This window comes from Ammodytes marinus (assembly GCF_949987685.1).
Source record: "Ammodytes marinus genome assembly, chromosome: 4".
Classification (NCBI taxonomy): domain Eukaryota; kingdom Metazoa; phylum Chordata; class Actinopteri; order Uranoscopiformes; family Ammodytidae; genus Ammodytes; species Ammodytes marinus.
Window position 1 is genome coordinate 15645901 of NC_137233.1, and position 24199 is coordinate 15670099.

At 41.6% G+C, this 24199-nt stretch overlaps 1 protein-coding gene across 4 annotated transcripts; it reads left to right on the top strand.

The window, feature by feature from the left end:
* Positions 1-2014: 2014 nt before the first annotated feature.
* grm2b (glutamate receptor, metabotropic 2b) lies at positions 2015-23676 on the top strand (the record flags this gene model as incomplete). Of its 4 annotated transcripts, none has more annotated exons than XM_080026421.1 (5): positions 2015-2464; positions 16642-17479; positions 18182-19245; positions 22603-22795; positions 23603-23676. In XM_080026421.1, the coding sequence occupies exons 1-5, from the start codon at positions 2027-2029 to the stop codon at positions 23674-23676; spliced, it is 2607 nt and encodes an 868-aa protein (XP_079882547.1). In that variant the 5' UTR covers positions 2015-2026. The 4 variants fall into 4 exon arrangements, with proteins under 4 accessions (XP_079882547.1, XP_079882546.1, XP_079882548.1 ...); XM_080026420.1 differs by having other exon boundaries at positions 2039-2464; positions 23561-23676; XM_080026422.1 differs by having other exon boundaries at positions 2087-2464; positions 23609-23676.
* Positions 23677-24199: the final 523 nt, after the last annotated feature.

The window sequence follows — 24199 nt, forward strand, 5'->3', positions numbered from 1 at the left end:
CTCTGTTGTTTGTTGCTCTCTCCTGGGTTGTCACAGGATATTCTTCAAATGTCCCCGCCAAAGCATACTGAAACACATTCACACGAACGCACGCACGCACGCACACACACACACACACACACACACACACACACACACACACACACACACACACACACACACACACACACACACACACACACACACTACACTAGGAAACCTACCTGGGTGTAGCTGCAGGAGCCAGTGTTTTTTTTGTAACCCGCCCCTGAATGCTCGACCATGGGGTTTTAGGAAACTTTCAGATTGGAAACAGGTAGACTAACAAGGAACTGAGGAGGCGATGGGGTCTTCAAGTGGCACATTATTTTGTAATGTTGCAATGTCAGGAACAACGCCGTGTGAGACAACAGGAGAAGTCACCAATAAGCTCCCAGCTGCTAGTTAATGGAGGGGGAAGGGCGGTGTATCGAGTAGTCCAAACTACAGCCAAGCTCTGTAGGTTTACCAGCGTGAATACTCGACCACTTTGGTTGCTTACATGTGTAATTTGTGCATCCTTCTGACTTTCAAAAAAACTGTGAACGATGCTGCCAAAATGTTCTATGATAAAGATATTTTGATAATAGCCTTGAGAAAACTGTAAGTCATGAGTCATTTGAACTCCATTGTCCTAATATAAAGACTGCTTAATTCAATCTGTTTGCTGGACTGTATGTGTGTGTGTGTGTGTGTGTGTGTGTGTGTGTGTGTGTGTGTGTGTGTGTGTGTGTGTGTGTGTGTGTGTATTTGTGTGTGTGTGTGTGTGTGTGTGTGTATGCACTGAATGACTAAAAGGGAAAATGATTGCTTCTCACTCTCTGTGTGACTGAACCAGCCCGCCTCCCTAATCACAACATCATACCAACTGGTGAGACCCAGACCTGTTACCTCAACATGATAGGAATCTATATTAGAATACAAGTTTCACTGCACACTTCCCTTATCGTCCAAACCCTTATTTTTTTATCCACATGTTTCCATGGCAACCCCAGCCAGCATTGATGAGAACCACCATCTACGTGAAACCTCGGTTGTACACTTGGTTGTATTACCCTTCACTTGAGAGGTGCCCCAAATATCTATAAATGTTTGATGTGGTTACTCGACAGCGGTAACCTCGAGTTTGTCTTTCCGATAAAAACTGTGATGATTGTATTTCACGCTGGAGAAGCCCTGAAAGCTGAAATGATCTCTACTCGTGTTTCACTGAAAAAAGTAGCTCATTAGAGTGGCAGCCCCGTTTCAGCCTCTTGACAAAGCAGTCTTGGGTATAGACTGTCCAATAATAATGTTACTTGTCTCCAACATTTCTATCGATCGCATTAGGTCGAAGGAAAAGAAAAAAAGAGAGAGAGAGAGAGTTGAGGAAAAAAGTCAATAGATAACTCTATAGAAAAACTTGCACGAGAAAGTTTATAATAATGGCAACACCCCCACCATATCACAGAATAACCTTGTGGGTGAAAAAGCTGAAAAATAAATTACAGTACTGATGAAGTGACAATATATGCAAAAAATATATGCACACTGCATGTGGTTGTGGTATATTACTCGGATAGATAGATAGATAGATAGATAGATAGATAGATAGATAGATAGATAGATAGATAGATAGATAGATAGATAGATAGATAGATAGATAGATAGATAGATAGATAGATAGATAGATAGATAGATAGATAGATAGATAGATAGATAGATAGATAGATAGATAGATAGATAGATAGATAGATAGATAGATAGATAGAAGGGGATAGGAAGTGAAATAGGCTTCATGCTTGATTAACTGGGTAATTGCTTTTTTCCTTTCATTCACTTAGGAATCATCTAAAGATGCTGCCCCCGCTGAGAGAAGACTTGAAAGTGAAGCGCCTGCAGACCTTGTGAAACCCTCTGCTCCTCTCTTCTTCTTCTTCTTCTTCCTGCTATACCTGATCCGGCCATGCTGAGTGAAGTGCTCAAGAAGTGCCTCAGGTCATTGGCCCGTTACTGGCCATTACTCTACATGCTGCTGCTGATACCGGGAGTCCTGCCCAGCATCTCCAGACTACCGGCCACGGCCAAACGCGAGATCATCTTGGACGGGGAGCTGGTGATCGGAGGCCTGTTCCCCGTGCACCACAAGGGAGACGGCACGGAGGACTGTGGTAAGATCAACGAGGAGAGAGGCATCCAGAGGCTGGAGGCCATGCTGCTGGCTCTGGATGAGATCAACTCCAGCGATCGCCTCCTGCCGGGACTCCAGCTGGGAGCCCACATCCTGGACACGTGCTCCAAGGACACCTACGCCCTGGAGCAGTCTCTGGATTTCGTCAGGGCCTCCCTCACCAAGGTGCAAGACCCAGGCTTCATCTGCCCCGACGGCTCCCGACCGGTCCAAAATGAGGTCCCACTGGCCATCTCCGGGGTGATCGGAGGATCCTACAGTGACGTTTCCATTCAGGTAAATGAGCAAATCCATTAAATTAAGAATAAAGAAAAGTGGGGGGGGGTGTGCTTGTGGTGTAGTGGTTAGAGCGCCCCCCAATAGAGGCTCAGTCCTCAGAAGCAGCAGACCATGGGTTCGAATCCGGCCCATGGTAGTTCTCTGCATGTCATTCCCCTCTCTACCCCGGGATGATTATTTTCGAAGCTTCAACATTCACAGAGACATCCATCACTTTGTCAGCAACTTCATTTTCGCCTTGCAAAGAAAACTGACCTTTTCACACACGTATGAAAGGTTGCCAGAGGCAATGCATCTGAGCATAATGAATTAATTCTGATTGCCCTCACACGCCACAATTACAACAAGGCACTGTGTGTTAGTGTGACAGGATGTAGTGTGTATATAATTTGGTTACACTATCCATTAGCTTCAGTTAACAAAACATTTATTAAAATAATAAACAAACAAATTAAGCTTCATCTCTTTATTGGTAGCAAAGCTTTGAACAGTAAACTCTACGTGTCTAAAGATACTTTTTATCGGTGGTGCAGGGCTAAGCCGTACCCAATGCTTTAGTCACAGAGCCTGCATTTGCTTCCAGAAAACTAGTTCAGCTAATGGACATTAACTATAAGATCTATTATTATATTGTAAATCGTTAAACCTAATTGCAAAAATACACCACACATTTAGACAATCAATTTCAACGCTCAACGCTGATTGGCTATCACGGCCCTGGCCGCGCGAATGGGCGAAATACATTGACTTTCTATGTAAACTCGCCGCGCGGCGGTGTGCAGTGTGTTCGCACCTTTACAGTCTCAATGAAAAGGTCACCACTAATAAAAACAGATGTGCTGCATGCAACGATAACATATACAGTTTGACTAATGTAGGAAATTTCACACATGACATGCACTACATAACATGAATATTTTACACTTGAAACTGTGGATGATTGAATCACAGCTAATGAATATGCAGCAGCGTCTAATCATTGTTCACGCTACTGCAGGAAGATGACATCGTCCGGTGTCCGCAATGAGCATAACTGTTGAAAATGTTCATGAATGCATTTCAAATTACTTGGTTTTAATTGTTGGGTGACGGCGATATCATTGGAGTTGGTTGTATAGATATAGTGATGCTAATGATTCCAGTGATTCTGAACAGAGAGATTCAGATTAAGAATTTATTACAAGCCTGTGGAAGGGGGTGGAGTTTAGGATGATGAAATGTGTTTTAGTCTATGAATAAAACAATATGTAAGACATTTAGATGACTGATGAAATGAGGTGATCTCAATAAAACCAAATCGAAAACAATTCAACGCAAGTTCAAAAACCCACAGTCACATAGGCTGAAGACCCAACTTTGCTTGATTTGATTTGATTTTTAGAATCAAAAACATATGTGAAAGAAACCAAGAAATGCAAGTTACGGTCACGTATGTATTTGGTTCTTAAATGACATACTGCGTAAAAAAATAAGTGCAACATAACATAGTAAATAAACAAGTCCCAACAAGAACAAAGGAACGCAGCCCATAGAGGGCGATAGGGCAACGCCCTCCTTGAGCCATACCAGCAAAAAACTAAAATATAATAATGATAATAATAATGATGACATTTTTTTTTGTATTTATAATCATAATTTATTATTTCAATACAGTTTTTACCTGCATCTAAGTCTGAATATCATTGTACAATCAGCGTCTGTGCTCTGTGCTCTGAAAATCGCCCTGAGCGCTCTCATAAGCCCCTTTTACACAGAGATTGCGGCATATTGACGGAACAACATCACTCCAATATGCCGGCTTTGCTTGCTTCTGTGTTATTTACACAGAAGCAAGCAAAGAATTAGGGGCGTTGCACCTAATTCTGGGCCCCTATACAGGAAGTCCTGATGGGCCCTCTGAGAGGCGGTCTTACAATACAAACATGTAAAAGCTATGTTTGTCTATAGTCTAAAACGTATGAGTGACTGGTCCCTCTCTGAGCCAGATAACAACACAATGTTTCTATTGATGAATGACCAAATCATTACGCATACTTGAACACAACCCCTGGTCTAATGACTCTTAATAAACATGCACACACACAGTGTTTCTCACAGGAATTTGGGAGACTGTGTCGTGGACCCTGGACCTTCTAGGGGCGTCCGGGGGAATGCTCCCCCAGAAGATTTTTTTTTAAATGTTAAAGTAAAATTCATCAATCTGGTGCACTTTGAGGAGAAAACTAAGGCTAAATCAACTGTTTCCTATGTAAGGTATTTAGTACTATTTTCTGGAATCATTTATAGCCACAGAATGACCAAAAAGCAGAAAGAAGAAATGTACATGTTTAAAAAATCCAGTCAGCTTCGGGAATTTTTTCCCTTCGTTTGTATTTTTTAATGGCCCAATATAGGCCCCTGATCTTCGTAGCCCCGAACAATGTTATTTAAAAAATAACAAAAATGTACTGACGAATGAAAGGCGCCTGATATATATATATATATATTTTTTAAATAACATTTTTCGGGGCTTTCAAAGATCAGGGGCCTATATTGAGCCAGTAAAAAATAAAAAAAAAATAAAAAAAATAAGTTTTTATTTTTTTTTGGGTGCAGCCCCCCTCTGCCTTGGGCCCCCCAAGCCTATCCGCAGTCCGACGGCCCTGGACGTAACTGACCATCGTCAGATGCTCATAATTACCGAGTAGAAGTTGAATGCGTCATAATACAATTCAATGCAGCCTCTGAATGGGCACATAGGCTACTGGAGCACTGTCAGACAGTAATATGTGTAAAACACATAGTCACTGTAGTAGTAACGTTCAGTTAGCCTATAATTACTTTAGGAACCGTTGCTCAACAATTAACTGGCGACTTTTTTTTTGTTCATTTTTTTTTTATGAACTGGCGACTTTATACAGCAGGGCGGAGGGCCGAAATTCCGGCCTATTCCCGGCTTTCACTGGCTGTGTAAAAGGGGCTATTGACTTCAATGTAAAACTTTTTTTTTTCAAACTGCAGGCCTCGCAATGCAATTCAGGGTGACGGCGATACCCCAGGTCCGGGGGTGCTCGCCCTAACGTGTTGTCGTCATACGTACAGTAAACAATGAACCAATTACAGTGACTGTTACAGTCACATGTTCGGTCTGCTGCCCAAAGCGGTCATATTCAAGAGTCAAGACCAACATAACTAATATCAACTCAGGTTAGGCTGGCAAGCTACTTCATCATGTCATGTCATTAAAAGGACTAGGTCCTTTCCAGACAAAATGTAACCATCAAGCAAGTATCTACCAAGATGGATTGGGGGATCGTATAAATGCGGATTTTCACGGGGCTCGTTTGAACGGCTAACGAGGCTAGCAGGATGCTAAGGAGCTCACGCTATGTTCTGCTGCCGCTGCATGATGATTATGGACTGTATCAGGGGTGGATTACTGCACGGGCACACCGGGCACAGGCCCAGGGGCCCAAGGGCTCAGGGGGGCCCTAAGCCAGAGATACTGATAGTAACTTTTCATGTCGCATAGTCAAAGAGCTCAGTCACTCATGTCAATAACAGGGTCCAAAAAGGAATAGCCTATAACAATGTGGGGAACATCAAATAATCAAAGTTCATATTTCCTCTTTTCTCTGATTTGAAGCTTGTTGCTTAAATGTTTGATATCAGGGCAGAAAAAGATCAAATAAAGTGATTCTGAAGTCAACTCTGATTGTGTTTTATATTAATCCTTTAAAATTAACAATAATTATAATACCTGATACTTTTAAAGCACTTTCTAGAACTCATATTTGGGGAATTTGATGAAATATTCTGTCGTGGTGTTGTCAGTGTATAGAGGTTGAGTCAATGTTCCTCTTTCTATTAACCTGTTGATCAATAGTTTCACCACACACACACACACACACACACACACACACACACACACACACACACACTAAGTCCTTACCTTGGACCACCTCTGGCTCAGAGCGATGCAGGTGTTGGCCATGGGGTGGATTACTGCACGGGCACACCGGGCACAAGCCCAGGGGCCCAAGGACTCAGGGGGGCCCTAAGCCAGAGATACTGATAATAACTTTTCATGTTGCATAGTCAAAGAGCTCAGTCACTCATGTCAATAACAGGGTCCAAAAAGAAATAGCCTAAATATAAAGATACTCATTAAAATTTAACAAGATAGAAATCATCATGGGCCCCTCAACTAGTAGGGGATAAATACAAAAGCAAGTTAAAAAGAACAGCATTAGTAGCTCTGTCTAAGGGGCTCCATGAGGGGGCTTGAAGGCCCCCTGACACATACAGAAATAAGCTTTCTATGTGTGAATTCTAAATTGTTCATAAAAAGTAGCTATCCACCCTTTATTGGTTGAAATGGGCCCCTCCATCATATAACAGGTCTGCAGACCAATCTACTGTACTGTTTTTACAGTTGCAGAGTAAAGAGTGCTGCCTGTTTAAGAAAAATCTGAAAAATAATGTTCTTTATGCATCTCAGGATTTGATATAGCCTCTAAAATGTCCTCTCAAAGTGCACCAGATTGATGCATTTTCCTGTGGGAAACACTGACTTCCTAATATGTTTTTGCCATTCATTGGAAACGCACTGAATGTCTCTGTAGCTTGCACCGAGCCGTCTCTGTGCATACATTTACCGGCATAATACGCTCACAACACCGGTCGTCACGTGGTTTTAAAAAATCAACACGACCCACCTCGTGTATTTGAACCATATGCTGCACGCGCCATGAAAAAAAACTTAATTTTTCAGTAAAAATGATTCGGTCAAACACAGAAAGGGTTTTTTTTTGGGCCATTTTTGGTGATTTCAGTTGCAGAACATTTAGTGCATCCCTGAGATGAAGGCAAGGCAAGTTTATTTATACAGCCCCATTCAGACACAAGGCCACTCAAGGTGCTTTACAGAGGCATGAAATACATCAAGAATAGAAACTTTTATTCTGTAACGATGTGGGGAACATCAAATAATCAAAGTTCATATTTCCTCTTTTCTCTGATTTGAAGCTTGTTGCTTAAATGTTTGATATCAGGGCAGAAAAAGATCAAATAAAGATTTTCTGAAGTCAACTCTGATTGTGTTTTATATTAATCCTTTAAAATGAACAATAATTATAATACCTGATACTTTTAAAGCACTTTCTAGAACTCATATTTGGGGAATTTGATGAAATATTCTGTCGTGGTGTTGTCAGTGTATAGAGGTTGAGTCAATGTTCCTCTTTCTATTAACCTGTTGATCAATAGTTTCACCATCGTCTCCACAGAAAGAATATCAACAGAGTCTGGTTTAATAAGAGGAAATTACACACACACGCACACACAGTTAGTTCACTCACTCACTCACACTCACACTCACTCACTCACTCACTCACTCACTCACTCACTCACTCACTCACTCACTCACTCACTCACTCACTCACTCACTCACTCACTCACTCACTCACTCACTCACTCACTCACTCACTCACTCACTCACTCACTCACTCACTCACTCACTCACTCACTCACTCACAGACAGTTTATTAAATCACATCAAATCAGTTTTATTTCTAAAGTCAAGACACACACACACACACTCAGTCCTTACCTTGGACCACCTCTGGCTCAGAGCGATGCAGGTGTTGGCCATAATGGATTTTAATCCATCCTGATGGCAGCACAGACACCGCATGGATAACTTTGGGTGTCACCCCTATGCATCATCTCTCATAAAAGGTAAAACAAACATTAAACATCAATCTGCATATGGACGAGCCTGCGCCATTCAACAGCTGATCCATAGACTGTTTGTTTACTCTGACAGCTGCTGTCCGTCTGCGGCATAAACCCGCCTACCAAGTAACGGTGCTGTAGACAGCATGGACATATAAAGAAAGGTAGACAGTAGTAACGCAAACCAATGTGATGATTGCACATATGCTATGCCAGCATCCATTTTTGTTTAATCAGAACACAACTGTCAAATCAATCAGATTATTGTGATTAGGCTAATTGTAGAGCAGGTCTCTTAACTTTTAAAGGAAGCCTATCTGAGGAGCACACTGGTAGATGACAAGTTATCTGTGATGGCCACGGCCGGATAATTAAATCATTTTAGAGCTAAAATAATTTTATTCAAGAAATTAACTAACTTATAATGTCCAAAAATACTGTACAGTACAATGCTTGTTTAATGTTGCCAGAGTGGTTATGCCAGATGAACAGGAAAAACAAACTGTTAAATGCAATATGACATTGTCATATTAGCTATCTGATTTAGGTTCATTTTGGGTCATTTTACCCATCATGGCAACAATTGCCCCCCCCCTGAGATTATTGTCAGGAGCCGCCACTGAACGTTTAGTGATGTTGTAAAGTACTGTATATCTTTTGACCTGCTCCCCTCGACTAGTGTTTGAAAAAAAAATGCACGCACAGTTAAAGGAACGGTTTATGTCGCCTTTTCTTGCACTGGAGAGTGGGACAAAAAGCTAAAAATGTTGAACTAATCCTTTAAAGTTGAGTTTTACTTTAAAAATTAGCTGTATAGTTGAGAAAACACATCATATCTCGACATATATACATATATATTTTAGTTAGTTGTCCCTTCACTCTTTTTGGAGTCTGAAAATAAACTTGTATTTTATTTATTTTATGTACATAATAGTGTTGCAGTCACTATGGCAGTGATCACCCTGTTTTTGTCTACGAAAATGTAAGAATATGATCTAGCTTTAAAAAAGTTTAACAGGAATCTGCAATGATGAATGCTTCACATCAATGTGTTAAATCTAGATGGAGAGTACTGGAGACAGACTGGACTGAGGATGTCAAAAACACAGGGTTTCATACTCCTCTAATAGTTTTGATGATGTCCTGACAAAAGAACAGCATGTTTTTGAAGACGCATGAAAAAGAATGTGTGTGTGTGTGTGTGTGTGTGTGTGTGTGTGTGTGTGTGTGTGTGTGTGTGTGTGTGTGTGTGTGTGTGTGTGTGTGTGTGTCACACCCTGTGAATGAGAAAAAGAAAAGTTCCAAAAGGAAACTCACTGCTTTTTGAGTGTTTTTGTATGAATTTGAATACATACCTCCACTGTCACTGCACTCAACAGCCTCTTTTGTTAAAGCCTTCAGTTTTTCTGGGCACCATAATGAATCGAGGCGTGAGAGCGATGAGGAGCCCTGCGGTGGGATTTTTTTTTCTTCCTGAGAGGTCACTGATTTACACAGTCCCCCATTTATCCCCGAGAAGCACTTTGTGGAGATGAAGAGCGTTATAAAACGGATGGAGGACAAGTGCCAGATACAGACATTGTGAGGAGCTCCTTTTTTTCCCATCTGTGGGGTACATCCCTATTGGCTGGCAGAGACGTGTGTCCACCTGCATACTGTGAGGAGGCTGAGGCATGTGACAAGGGGCCAAGGACGAGATGTGGAACCGACTGGAAAGAGAGATGAGCCCAGTGGAAGGCTTTCATTATCGTCTCATTCATCCTGGTGTAAGTTGTCCTCCTTGTCAGATCTTTTTCACTGATGATAAAAAAAATAAAAAAAAACTCTTCATTGCCGCTTGGGACGTCAGCTGTATATGGAAAACGACAATGAAGAATGACTCAGTCCTACGTCGCTTGAACACAATGAACAAATTCTATTCACACACCTTTCCTGCGAAAAATAACAGACAAAAAAGATGTGTAACCTCACACAGAGGAAATGCTGCTTAGAGGCATAATCACACCTTTAATCTCCAACGTGACATGAAGACTTAGCACAAAAACACACACATGCACACACAAAAAGGAACACCAAGTATTGTTTGTGGTTATAATCACTAAAGAAGCAACACAAGAAGTATATGAAACCCTTGCTGGACAGTCCATTTCCTGTTATGAAACACATGATATGACACTGCTCTGCCTTCAGACTACAGTCATTTATCCAGTATCCTAAAAATAAAAAGATAAAAAAATCTCTTAATACTCCAAAAAGACCCACTAAATCCAAGACCATTTGTACCACTGCCGTTTTTCTTTCTTTCATATCTGTCCTGCCATGTATTAAGATTTGTGATTTGGGGTGGTTTAATAAGTCTGTTGATGTGCCGCGCTGAAAGAACTGGAGAGAGCTTTATCTTTATTGTGTTTCCATCCTTTCTGGATGTGTCGGGGGAAAATAAGAAAATATCCTTTGGTGTTCGCTTCAAAAGGGTCTTGTTTATTACGTGATATTTTAGCTGACCCTCTCCCCTGCAATCTCTCCCGCCCTTATCTCCTCTTCTGAGACTTTTATTTTTGAACTGTGAGTTTCAGCACATTCGGGGGGAAACAGCTCTGTGCCCTAATTAGCACATCATACTATATCATTCAAAGTGAGGATGAACCTGATAATGACTAGAAGGTTGATTTGAATCATCAGGAACCACGCAGTCTGCAATATAACCATAGCCTATTGATTTCCAGACACACTGCCCTTCATCTTTGTCCGTCTTGGAGCTTTTGTTGTTTACGTTTTTGTTTTTCCACACGGTATCACAGGAATAAATTACCAGTCCTTGCTTTAGAACTTGTGGCTATTGTTTAGAACTGTGCTTAACGTTGTGCGACAGGAGCACTGCACTCCAGCCCTCGATAATGATAATAGAAAAATACTTGCCTTATCAAGTTTGTTTCATAAGTGCTAGAGGCTAGAAGTGATATTTCAACGCTTTAAGATGAGCAGATGATAAAGAGCAATGTTTCCCACAGATCTATCGCTGTGCTTTGCGAGTGGTTCAAAAGGCCGTTCTTGTGGTGAGCATTGTTATGCTGGTGGGAGGAAATAATATTTAGAAGCAAGTCTAATGTGAAGAGTTGTCTCCACCTGAAATCAACACACCATATCTTCAACACTGCCTTCCCAGCTGTTCAAGCTCTAATATTAACTCACAGTTCTGACACACAAACATGATAAGATGTAGTATGATCTTATCTGTAAAAAACATACCTGGTTTCATGTGCTTCCGCTGCTTTGAAACTTCTTATCATTTGTTCAGGCCTTTGTTGGGGGCTTCTGTGTTAGGGCCTCTGTGTGTTGGAGCGTGTGGGTTCTTTGGAAAGGTGGGTGTCTGCAAATACAGCACACATGCGGCACGTGTTTAACAGTTTGGGTGTAAAGAAATGTGCTATTTTAAAACCTTGCTTTGCCTTCACTGAACACTACCTAACACAAGATCATATCACATTTGGAAGTCAATATCTTTTCTTTGTTTAAAACAGCAGCATGTTTTAGTGAATGTAAAAACACAGCCAGGCTAAGCAACAGCTCCCAGATTTAATTCCCAGAATCGAAGCAGGTCCCGCGAAGTAGCAGGGAGGAGCTTGGGTGTATAGCTTTTACCTGAGTCTTCCGTTTACAAAACAACACCAACAAATGCTACTATGTAAAATACAGCCAGAGAGAGGAGGACTGTGCAAATAAACACACTACCACATATTCTAACGTGGCAGAAGTGATCATTGAGAGGGATTATTTTTTTGGGACTCGATCATTTATTTGTTCATTAAAATGTTGCATAGTGTGCCTTTACACATCCAGTTCTTAATAAGATGTATGTTAAAATGATAGCTTACTTGTTGGCATATTAACCATGCAAAGCTGCTCTAAAATGCAGGTTCAAACTTGATGTTTGTTTTGGAGAAATCATGTATATAAAATGAATGGGGGGACATTTGTCTTCCTGTCTACACTTATTTACATCCTATTTAAAAGTTAAGTTGGCAGGTTCCAACAAAGCTGCTCCATTAAAAAAATAATAATAATCTCATCAGCTGTGGGACAGATGGGTATAGCTGATAAGAATGGCACAGGCTTTTGAACGGCTGTGCACTGCTATTGGTGTGATTTTCTTTTACTGGCAGTGGGAGTTAACAAGAAAATGCCAAGATGAACTTGGAGCGGAAAGATCAGTTGGCAAAACAAATGCAAACAGGCAAATGCATCACAGGTTTCCAAATTGCTGTTCCAATTTCCAATTTGGAAGAATCAGCCTTGGAGGGAGAGAGGCACTGCAGTCGTACTGAAGTGACTCCAAACTCATGTGTTAGAACAAACTAGATCCAAGTGCATGAGCCTAAGATGTATGTTTTTGATGTTGCACGGCCAATTAAAGTCACACTGGTGTTGGGCTGTTCCAGAAATTTCTCGACAAACAACTACAGCATGATTCAGCGTGGATGACGTTTCCTTTATGTGATTGTTTAGATTAAAATTCAGGCTGCTGAACACATTCAAATAATGCAAACGTGCCACTGCCTTTACCCACAATTTTTTTTATATTGATCGCATTCAAATAAGTTGATGATGTTATGTTATCATGGAATTATAACATAATGATATTTTATGAGTGCCAATTTGGGACTGATAATTTTGGCCGCTGTGTGTACAACATCTGTGTTTCTCTTTGGAATTGTATTCAATTTTGGAAGAACTACACACACTAAGAAGAAACATGTTTAGGTATCAAAGAGAATGTTGAATGTGACTGTATTTTGGCTCTCAATTTACCTACCGTACTTGAATTTATCAGATGCATTTATTTTTGTATCCAAGGATTTGCATTATTCGCAACAGTCCCATTTCACTAATACAATTCAAACATTGCGAAAAAGCATCATGTTAATTATGCATAACTTGTATTCCTGGACCTTTGGTAAGTGGCTGGGTTGGTGCACTGTACATCCTTTCACTGTCACGCATGCTATCTACTGTAGCTACTGTAGGGTGAAGCTTGACAGGAACCCCGGGGACATACAGATGGACTTTCCATGTTTGAGAAAAAAAAATCATGACACACACATGAGTAAGAGACCGCCCATGTTCTCTCATATCTTCCCTCAATGCTTCTGCTCTTTGGAGTCCTATAATACTGCTCCTTCCAACCATCTTATACACATCATATCAGGAATTCAATTCCTCACTAAAAAGACATCATGACGATTTGAAAAAATTTAAATAAATAAAATAAAGATGAAATTTCATAGGAGAAAAAAAAATTTAAGCAGTTCGGGTGCATTACCAGATATGAATAAATGGTCCCACTTTTAATTTTATGAAGGGTGTTCAGAACAGAAAAGCCAGTAAATTCCAGATACTGTGAAAGTTGAAGAAACTGGCTCTGCTCACAGCGTCTCTCATGATATAGGTATTCCATTTATTAACACTTAGGACAATAAGGACATGATTGAATGGACCCATCCATTTAGTTTAGTTCTAGTTTTTATGGGTCTAGATGTTTGGTCCCTATCTGCCATATAAGCCACTGGAATTAATGGCAATGAGAAGATCTTATCTTATCTGACTTGTTGATGGGGAGAGTGAGAGGGAAGTAGCGCATTAGGACAAACAGACCGTTACTGTCACACACTCCAGCGCAGTCCTGAAAGGTGTGCTGTCAAGCTTCTCCAATAATCTATTGATGAAGGCCAACTGAAAAACCCTGCACGAGGAACCTACCTTCTCAGCATGCAAGTATGACTGACTGACTCAGTGTTCTCTGCACACACAAAATAGTTTAGCTCTATATATCCCAGGCAACATAAATTAATTAGTACATGTAGGGATCCATGCAAGCTTCCGAATACATTAGCAGCATAAATCACTTCTTTTGTCGGGTAATTTGATGAGACCTCTGTCCTATATTCTACTACAGTGCGTTCCAAATTATTATGCAAATGATATTTTTCTCAGATTTTCCTAAATAGTCGATGCAAATGACAGTCGGTATAATTTTCAAGTCATCAACCGTTAAAGTATGATTAAAATTTTATTGAACAAATCTCCAATTGATAACGGTATTTTTTTCAAAAATAAAAAACTCAAAATGCACCGTTCCAAATTATTATGCACAACAGAGTTTCAAAACATTTTATAGGTTGTAAAGCAATAAAAATGGTCATTTGTTGAATTTGCAGGATGTGAAGGTCATATTTAGTGAAATGAAAAGCTATTTCAATCAAAAACATCTTAACAGGCCAAGTTACATGTTAACATAGGACCCCTTATTTGATATCACCTTCACAATTATTGCATCCATTGAACTTGTGAGTTTTTGGAGAGTTTCTGCTGAAGGATGCCAGAATAGCCTCCCATAGCTGCTGTTTTGATGTGAACTGCCTCCCAACCTCATAGATCTTTTGCTTGAGGATGCTCCAAAGGTTCTCAATAGGGTTGAGGTCAGGGGAAGATGGGGGCCACACCATGAGGTTCTCTCCTTTTATGCCCATAGCAGCCAATGACACAGAGGTATTCTTTGCAGCATGAGATGGTGCATTGTCATGCATGAAGATGATTTTACTACGGAAGGCACTGTCAGAAAAACAGGAGTGGACTACTGCTGGGTGCAGTGCACTTGTCTTAATACATCAGATTTATCACCATTCAACCCCTCAAGAGCTTATAGTATTCATGCATTTTCTACTGTCTCGGGGTGTTTTAGCTGAGGGAGGTTAAGCACACGACAGCTCTCAGATCACAGTCAGTTATTTCTGTGGCAGAACATTGTGTGTTCGCACTGCATACACAATGCCAAGTAGTTTCTTCTGTGTCGTAATGTAGTCTATGTTGACACTTTATATCAAGGCTGGCTATAGCAATGACACAGTGACAGGTTCTGGAGGGGATACGGTAATTATGCAATCAGAGTGAGGGATGCAAGAGGCAAAATGAAAGTTGAAAGTTAACAAGACAAGATTTATAATGTTTGCACAGCGGATCTTTGAGATGAAAAACGCTCACAATGACAATGCAAGAAGGCTCATTATTTAGCAAAAATAATGATTACCAAGTTCACCATTTTTGAGCCATGTCATCAATCCATCAGCTAACAGGATTATTGGAGAATGGTATAGCGTGGATTTTGCAGGCAGTGTCTTCACTTAGCAATTTCCTTACGATCCCTCTGGTAGCAGGTAGGAATACATTTTGACTTGATGAAGAAATGTACTTAAAAGTATTAGTTGGCAGGGTGTTCCGTGGTTGTGGATCTTTTCAAACGAGTCTCCGACCTGTATGTCCGTACTGTAGGCCTAGTCCTTTTCTTTTCAGAAATACTTTGGCTATAGCACAAGGTAGCGAGGTAGTGCACATTCAGTAAATAATACATTAGATTTATATTATCATAGGGTTGATCGCTCTGTTTCAGTTCTCGTGGGTTGGTATGAGCGAGCAGTAACAGAAAACAATACTTTTTAATAGGACTTCCAATTACGTCCATGGGGATGCCATTGTTTGGGGAGCCTCCAGGCGTACAAGGATGCCCAAGAGAGGAGACAGTCATATTGAAGCTCATGGGTATCACTAATCACCTCCCGGTCTCATGAGGAATCCTGCAAAATGACAGGTTTTCACCAGCTTTCTGTCACAGTTAGGTCTGGAATGCTGTATGGGAAAATAATTGCCATGATTTTACTGTATGTTGTTATTCTGACACAGAATGTCAGTGGGCTCGTGTCCAACATCGATGCCTCGCTGAGTTTTCAGTCAAAGATTATCATCCAACCCTAGTGAAATTACAAGGTGGGCATCACAACGCCTTGGCAGAATCTGCCATGATACTTCAATGGATGGACAGAACGGCTTTAACTCAAGAAACTAGAAAACAATTGTTATCCCTTTGCCATTGTTGTGGTTGTTATATAGCACTATCTGTGGAGGGATTTGTTTCACTAGCTGCTGGTGATGAGGATCCCTGACAGAGTAAACAGTTTGAGATAGAGGGACACTGAATTGTGGCCGTTTCCACTGCCACAGAGATGAAGCGTTGTGCAGACAGTGGCTCTGCCCTTTAATGGCCACACTTCACTTCCAGACCAGATGCATATCTAAAAGTTATGAAGAAAAAATACTTTAAAAGCTTTGAGAGATTTGAAAACCACTATTGTTGACTCAAAATTGTCTGAAGTTATAGATACCATTTTCACCAAAAACATGTTATAACCTTGAGAGTTTTTAATGCTTTCCAGCTGCATAAGCATCTCCAACCGATATGTTAAAGTGTCTAACATCAATATTTATATATAATTTTTTATCAATATACCTACTCACTCATATTGACAAACCTACAGAATAAAGATCAATTCAGTGTGTTTGTTTGTGCTAAGAATGACCAAAAACAAGATGTGTTCAAACTCTTCTCTTTCTTTGTCTCTTTCCCTTAGGTGGCCAATCTCCTGCGATTGTTCCAGATCCCTCAGATCAGCTATGCCTCCACCAGTTCCAAGCTCAGCGATAAAAGCCGCTATGACTACTTCGCCCGCACCGTGCCCCCTGACTTCTACCAGGCCAAGGCCATTGTTGAGATCCTGCGTTACTACAACTGGACCTATGTGTCGACAGTGGCGTCGGAGGGGGACTACGGTGAGACTGGCATTGACGCCTTCCAGCAGGAGGCGCGCACTCGCCAGATCTGCATCGCTACTTCGGCCAAGGTGAGCCGCTCCATGAACCGTCAGGGCTACGACAACGTCATCCGCTCCCTGCAGCAGAAGTCCAACGCCAAGGTGGTCATCCTCTTCACGCGCAGCGAGGACGCCCGCGAGCTACTGGTGGCCGCCACTCGTATGAACGCCACCTTCTACTGGGTGGCCAGTGACGGATGGGGAGCACAGGAGAGCGTGGTGAGGGGCAGCGAGAATGCAGCAGACAAGGCGTTCACCATCGAGCTGGCCTCCTACCCGATCAGAGAGTTTGAAGACTACTTCACCAAGCTGAACCCGTACACCAACACAAGGAACCCGTGGTTCAAAGAGTTCTGGGAACATCGCTTCAGCTGTAGCCTCCAGGAGCCTGGCTGCAGTGAACACAGCCTACGAGATGGAACTTTTGAGCAGGAGTCCAAGATCATGTTCGTGGTGAATGCAGTCTATGCCATGGCCTATGCTTTGCACAACATGAGACAAGCTGTATGCTCCAACAACTCCAAGGTCTGCGATGCCATGAAGCCAGGTAACGGCAAAAGGTTCTACAAGGAGTTCATCTTGAAGACCAAGTTTGAGGGTAAGAACGTGAATCAGAGCAGGGAAAAAAAGATAATGTTTTACTTTTTAAATAATGTTTGTATTACATGTAACTTGTCCATGTGTTTTTGACAAGCTGAGTATAAATTAATTGTGAACATTTAAATATAAAGCAAACGGGGGTTGCAAATAAGCATTTCATGGGTTTAAGACTTCAAATGATTTGCTCTGCAGCACTGAAAAGATCTTTGTAATTATTAGATTAGCACACATAATTCATGAATTAAAATGGAGGAATCAGTGGTAGGGGAAGCTATTTATAGACATACTATTCTGAGGATATCGGGTATGGCTTGAATGAATACACACATTTCAAAGTTGATTATTTACAGCAATTGAGTAGTTATAGATGGACACGGACATTTTGTATGTATTAATTTGAATGCTTTCGAGCATCAATAACAAATTGCACTGATAGAATGGGCAGTACTATTAGTGTTATTACTGCCATATCCCATTCCTTAGCGGGGTGAGGGATTGGATAAAGCAGTGTATACATATGCACATAACTTATTTATGTACTGATAAGACGATGATTGTTTTCACAATCACACAATATATTGTACCCGTTGTCTTTTATTTTCTATTATCCCTGTCTTATTGTCTCAAACGTATGGATATTAGTTTTTCTTTTACAGTAACTTTTAAGTCAACTTTGCTGTATTTTTTGCCTTTCTAACAGCTCCGTTCAGACCTGCAGACACGGAGAACATGGTGCGCTTTGACGCTTTCGGCGACAGCATCAGCCGCTACAACATCTTCCATTACCACAAAGAAGACGGCAAATTCATCTACAAGAAGGTGGGCTACTGGGACCAGAACCTGACCCTGAACACCTCCCTGGTACCGTGGCGCGGCCTGGGACCGCCCACGTCCCAGTGCAGCGACCCCTGCAAGAAGAACGAGGTGAAGAGCATGCAGCCGGGGGACGTATGCTGCTGGATCTGTATCCCCTGCCAGCCCTACCAGTACCTGCTGGATGAGTTCACCTGTGCCGACTGCAGCTTTGGCCAATGGCCTCTGGCTAACTTGACTGGTTGCTACGATCTGCCCGAAGAGTACATCCGGTGGGAGGACGCGTGGGCCATCGGACCCGTCACCATCTCGTGCCTGGGTATACTGTGTACTCTGTCAGTGGTGGGCCTGTTCTTCAAAAACAACCAGACGCCCGTGGTCAAAGCGAGTGGACGTGAACTCTCTTACATCCTCTTATTGGGAGTGCTCATGTGCTACCTCATGACCTTCATCTACATCGCCAAACCTTCCACCGCCGTTTGCACTCTACGTAGACTGGGCCTGGGCACGTCGTTCGCAGTGTGCTACTCGGCCCTCCTGACCAAGACCAATCGCATCGCTCGTATCTTCAGCGGGGTGAAGGACGGAGCCCAGCGGCCGCGCTTCATAAGCCCCGCCTCCCAAGTAGCGATCTGCGCCGCTCTGATCTCCTGCCAGCTGCTGGTGGCTCTCATATGGCTGCTGGTGGAGGTGCCGGGGGTCCGGAAGGAGTCGAGCCCGGAGAGGAGAGACGTGGTCACCCTCAAGTGCAACAGCAGGGACTCCAGCATGCTCATGTCACTGGCCTACAACTGCCTCCTCATCGTCCTCTGCACCGTCTACGCCTTCAAGACGCGAAAGTGCCCCGAGAACTTCAACGAGGCCAAGTTCATCGGCTTCACCATGTACACCACCTGCATCATCTGGCTCGCCTTCCAGCCCATCTTCTACGTCACTGCCAGCGACTACAGGGTAACTATTTATGAGAATTCTTTTTTTTTTATATATTATATAGTATAATGTCAATTGAGTTTTTTTTGTAATTTATATTTCTATATTCTTTTCAAGCCCACACCGTTGTTGGATATTGTAAACAAAGTCTATAAATTACCGTCCCCAGTGTGTTCATCACACTGAAGAAAAAGGTGTCACTCTCAGATTCCATTTGATCACCGCCACTGAGACCCATGAAAGAGCCAGTTTTCTTTTCATGTTGGATGAAGGATCTTTCAAGACAAGAACAAAGACTCCAGAGACAGAACAGGCCGGAATATACGGGTAGAAATAAATAATGACACTCGAAGTAATTCAATGAAATTCTACAATAGTAAATGCTTTACAATTCAGACAAAAAAGATTTCTTGAGATTTTTAACAGTTTTTGTTAGCAAGACCAAATCGCAAATGGCCCCATAGACTTTACTCACCAAGTGGTATTAGGACCGTTAGTAAACATACTTTTAAGTAGGGACATGGAGTGATGGCTCCTTTAGTGGCATTGCCTCCCTAAATGCCAGGACACACCTACCCGATAATCGCCGTCGTAGAGTTTCGAGGGGACGGAGACACGTATCTGTTTGGTGTGTGTCGTGAAATCGGTCGTAGTTGATGTCGTCGGGCTTCTTTTGAGCGGACAGTCTTTCAGTTTGAGCAATTTGATTTGTGGAGGGCTAGCGAATCAGTGAAGCGGGTAGCACAAACAGCTAACAACAGTTAGCCATCGTTTGAATGTGTTTGTTTGTTTGTTTCGTTCAGCGAGTACTCACATGCATCAACCCTTGTTGACTGCTCGACACCATGCTCGACACTCTTTGCTAAAAATGGTGCTCTTTATGGTCCATAAATATAAATACGTATTTCTATCTATGTTTATGGTCTAGAGAGCCGTCCCATCATTTCCGGCTTCCGTATTTTTTCGGGCCACAATACAGATTAGCGCTGCCTGCTGTTATGGAGACATTACGTCCCGCGCAAGCGCAGAGCGTACGGAAAGGCAACAGTCGGTTTGGTGTGTTCTTTGCACTTTTTCGGCCGCGACGGGAAGACTGGAGCTCCCTGAATCGGCAGTCACCATTTTTGGGTAGTCGGACTGGTGTGTCCTGGCCTTAATAGTCACAGGAAATACTGATTGCAATATCTGCTGCAGAGTTGTCACAAGGGGATAGTGTTTTGCAGCTTTTAGCCTTAACACAAATGGCTGAAGGCTGCGTTTACACTGCATCGCGCAAAGAAATTACAATGAATGCATTATACATGGTCTGAATATGCATAACTGTGAGCTGGACTGAATTTGATTTTTTTCCCAAGTGGAAAATATATAGCTGTAAAGATGAAATAATGTATTTATCCATGCAGTGCATAGAGTGAGACAAGTAAGACAAAACAACAGGCATAAAGCTGACAAACCATATAAGCGATGAGTGCTGGCGCCTCAGGCAGACTCAATGGTACTGTCACAGCGTGTGGTCAGGGTGGGCAACGATGCCTTTGTTGTGCAAACAGATGTGGGGGGAGGTCTAGGATCACACAGGCTTTGTATCATCATGATGTACCTCCGACTTCTCTTGTCTGCATCGATCAGACTCCCTTTACCTTTCCTGAACCTCAGTGGGATATTGGATATATGATACTGGCTGAACATTGTAGGATTTAAGGAGAGGCGGTGCACACACTAATTGAAAGAATGAGAGGTTTGGCACCGCAACAGAGACCATGATGCTTTGATTTTGTGTGACACCGATAATAATGTCTGTGGGGTCTGTGGCAGCATTAGATGGCACAGAGATATTCTAATGAGACTATAGTATTGTTGCCCATTAAATCATAATAAACTCAAGGTTTCACAGATGGATATGAATATTCACTCATGAGATTTATTTTCAATTATCCTTCTCCTGTACATTTTATTCTTCTTGAATCAAACGTTAACAACACTTTTCACTGTAGAAATAATGACAGTAGTCAATGCCTCTTTATGTGCTTTCTATACTGGACAATATACTGAATCATAAAAGACAAGGAGTGTGAAAGTGCTCGATAATACACAATTATATCTGTCTCTGGAAAAAGTACTATAGATAAGTTAAAAATCATGCATATAGTAAAGGTTTTTTAAAGTGTTTAGCATTAAATAAAGTAAAAGGTGTAACCTCATTCTCTTTGTGGGGAATTTCAAAGTAAGAACAAAGTGTGGTTCACATGGTGCCGCAGCATGAATCGGAGCTTCTCAATTATTTGTTTTAATGGAAATAGCTGATAGAGAGACATCTTTGAGGCTGAAAGAGATAGGTATGGCTGCAGACAAAAGACGAGTGAAGTAATATCACCCATAGTCTTGGCAGTGTTTCAGCAGTTATTTCTGTAGACGGAAATCCTTAACTTGTGAGGACTTCTCATATTTACTGCAGTGTTGTTGTGCGGCCGGTTTAGGAGGGATTTCACTTCATGCTGTGGTTCTGCAAATAGAAGTTGCTGGACTGCAGGGGTAACCAGTGGGGTTGGAAGAGATGGCGCTCTGGAAGATGACCCCAGCAGTCAGCTCACATTAGCAGCAGAAAAATGACTAAGATAGCCTGACTTTCCAGGATAGCCAGCTGTGCTATCAGTCCACATTCTTCATCGTGCCCTCTTATTTATGCACATCCATTGATGCACCATTAGAATTGCAAACATTCATAATTAAAAAATTCACACACGCATACATAATTGAAAATGGAATTGTGGACATGCAAGATATGTCACATGATCTGACATGCAATCATCCAAGGTCATTTTCAAACAAACTAAACACAGCTTTTGATGGAAAGGCCATAGCTTTTTGTTGACACTGCAGGGACCATTTTGTTGTAGAATGAGAACTTTTACTTCGGAAACTTCATGTAAATGTTGCTGATGATACTTGAAAGAAGGACTTGTACTTTCTGTGTAATATTTTCACATTAAAGGATCTGAAACTTTTCATAACCACAAAAGGGGTGAGATGGAATTATACTGATTTGATTGATAAAAGATTTTGAGGGAACAAAAGCAGAAAACAAATAAACTATGAGTGAACTGATTGGATCAAAGACTTCACAGAAGTAAGAGGTGTGTGTGTGTGTGTGTGTGTGTGTGTGTGTGTGTGTGTGTGTGCTTGCGTGTGTGTTTCTGTGGAGTGCCGGGACCAGGTGGCCTTTGAGAAAACCTTTTTAGTCCTTTTGATGACAAATGGAGAAAATCCAATGGAGAAAATTTTTGATATATTCATGATCACCAGCCACTCTCTCTCTCTCTCTCTCTCTCTCTCTGTCTGTCTCTCTGTCTCTCTGTCTCTCTGTCCTTCCTCTCACAGGTGCAGACGACCACCATGTGTATCTCCGTCAGCCTGAGCGGTTCAGTGGTTCTCGGCTGCCTCTTTGCCCCTAAGGTACACATCATCCTGTTCCAGCCCCAGAAAAACGTGGCCACTCTCAGAGTCACGGCAAACCGCTTCAGTGCCACAGTGTCTGCCTCTGCCTCTGCTCCCAGCTCCAGCTACTCTAAAGGTACACAAGCATCCACTATATATCTGGTACTCACTGCTCTTTGTAGAACTGTAGCCTACTGTATGAACCATAGAAATGATAAACGCTGGCTTTAGTCTTTTACTGTGAATTTCCTCAAGCAATTCAGTTTTTTTTCTCAATTGTCAGCTGCACACTGATAGCAATCACAACAAACTCAATTACAAATAGATGTCCTGCATTCAAAATTGTACGTACGAAAAATGATAGGCTACATTATGTATATGTTATTCAGAAAAACTGGTGCAGTGATTCTTGAATGTTTAGGCCTATATGTGGGTGATTGTTACTGATGAATTAATATGTACCGGTAAGTATTATTTTACTCTTGTGGCTAATCCATCTTGTTTTTACTAACTGCATTATATGCTGTTGAAAGGTTTGATCTGTATCAATGGGCCATATCTTATGAGCTGATGGTATGTGTTCATGTAAAGGTCTAACCAGCAAATATGTTAAATACAGTACATGTCATGTAGGCCTAATAAGTGGAGTAGAAATACAAAATAACATAAAACGAAAGCACAAGTAGCCTGCCTCAAACATTATTACAAGTACAATGCTTGTCCAAATGTAGTTACTTTCCTCCACTGCTGAGCGCTACTCATGAACATGTAAACTGACTTTTTTGGAACTTTCGAAAAATAATTCACCCTAACCAGCGCAGACTTGTAGAGCCCAGGGCTGTTCATTTCCATAATTTTGTCCACAGCTTTTATCTGTGGTTTACAGTTGTGTTTCCTATAGCTCTTTCTCTGGCTAACACTACAACTGTATTCACTCTCCCAGGATCAGCCTCTAACTACGTGCCAGCAGTTTGTAATGGCCGCGAGGTGGTGGACTCTACCACGTCCTCCTTGTGAAAAAGGTTCCTCTCTTAAGCACAAGAGGCTGACCCATCCATCATCAGTCTCCTTCATCAAACAAGGATGTGTAACACGCAGCCCCAATGCCATCCAAAGTCTCTGTCTGGGCAGACTGACTGACAGTGGTAAAGGTAACTAACTGTGAAAAAGAAGAGCAGTATGTATCAATTGTAAAGCCTTCTTGTATAGATTTAATATGCTGTGATCTCCTTGGATGTGAATAAATGCACTGTGCCTTGTCTTTAAGAGTTTCGTTGTCAAATGGTCAGTTGTGAAGCAATAGTGTTATACGAAACAAAAGGCTGTTATTATCTTGTCTTTACAGTGCTGAGAATATATATCCTAATGTTGTTGATGAAAAAAAAAGAAGCTATGAAATAAAATGTGTCTGTCTGTGAAACAAAATATGTGAATAACATAGTGAATGTGATGAATTGTAGTTAATGTAGACTGGTTCAACAGTGTGTGCTTTCCCTGTAATTTATGTAAATAAAATGTGTTTTTTTTAATATAAAACAAT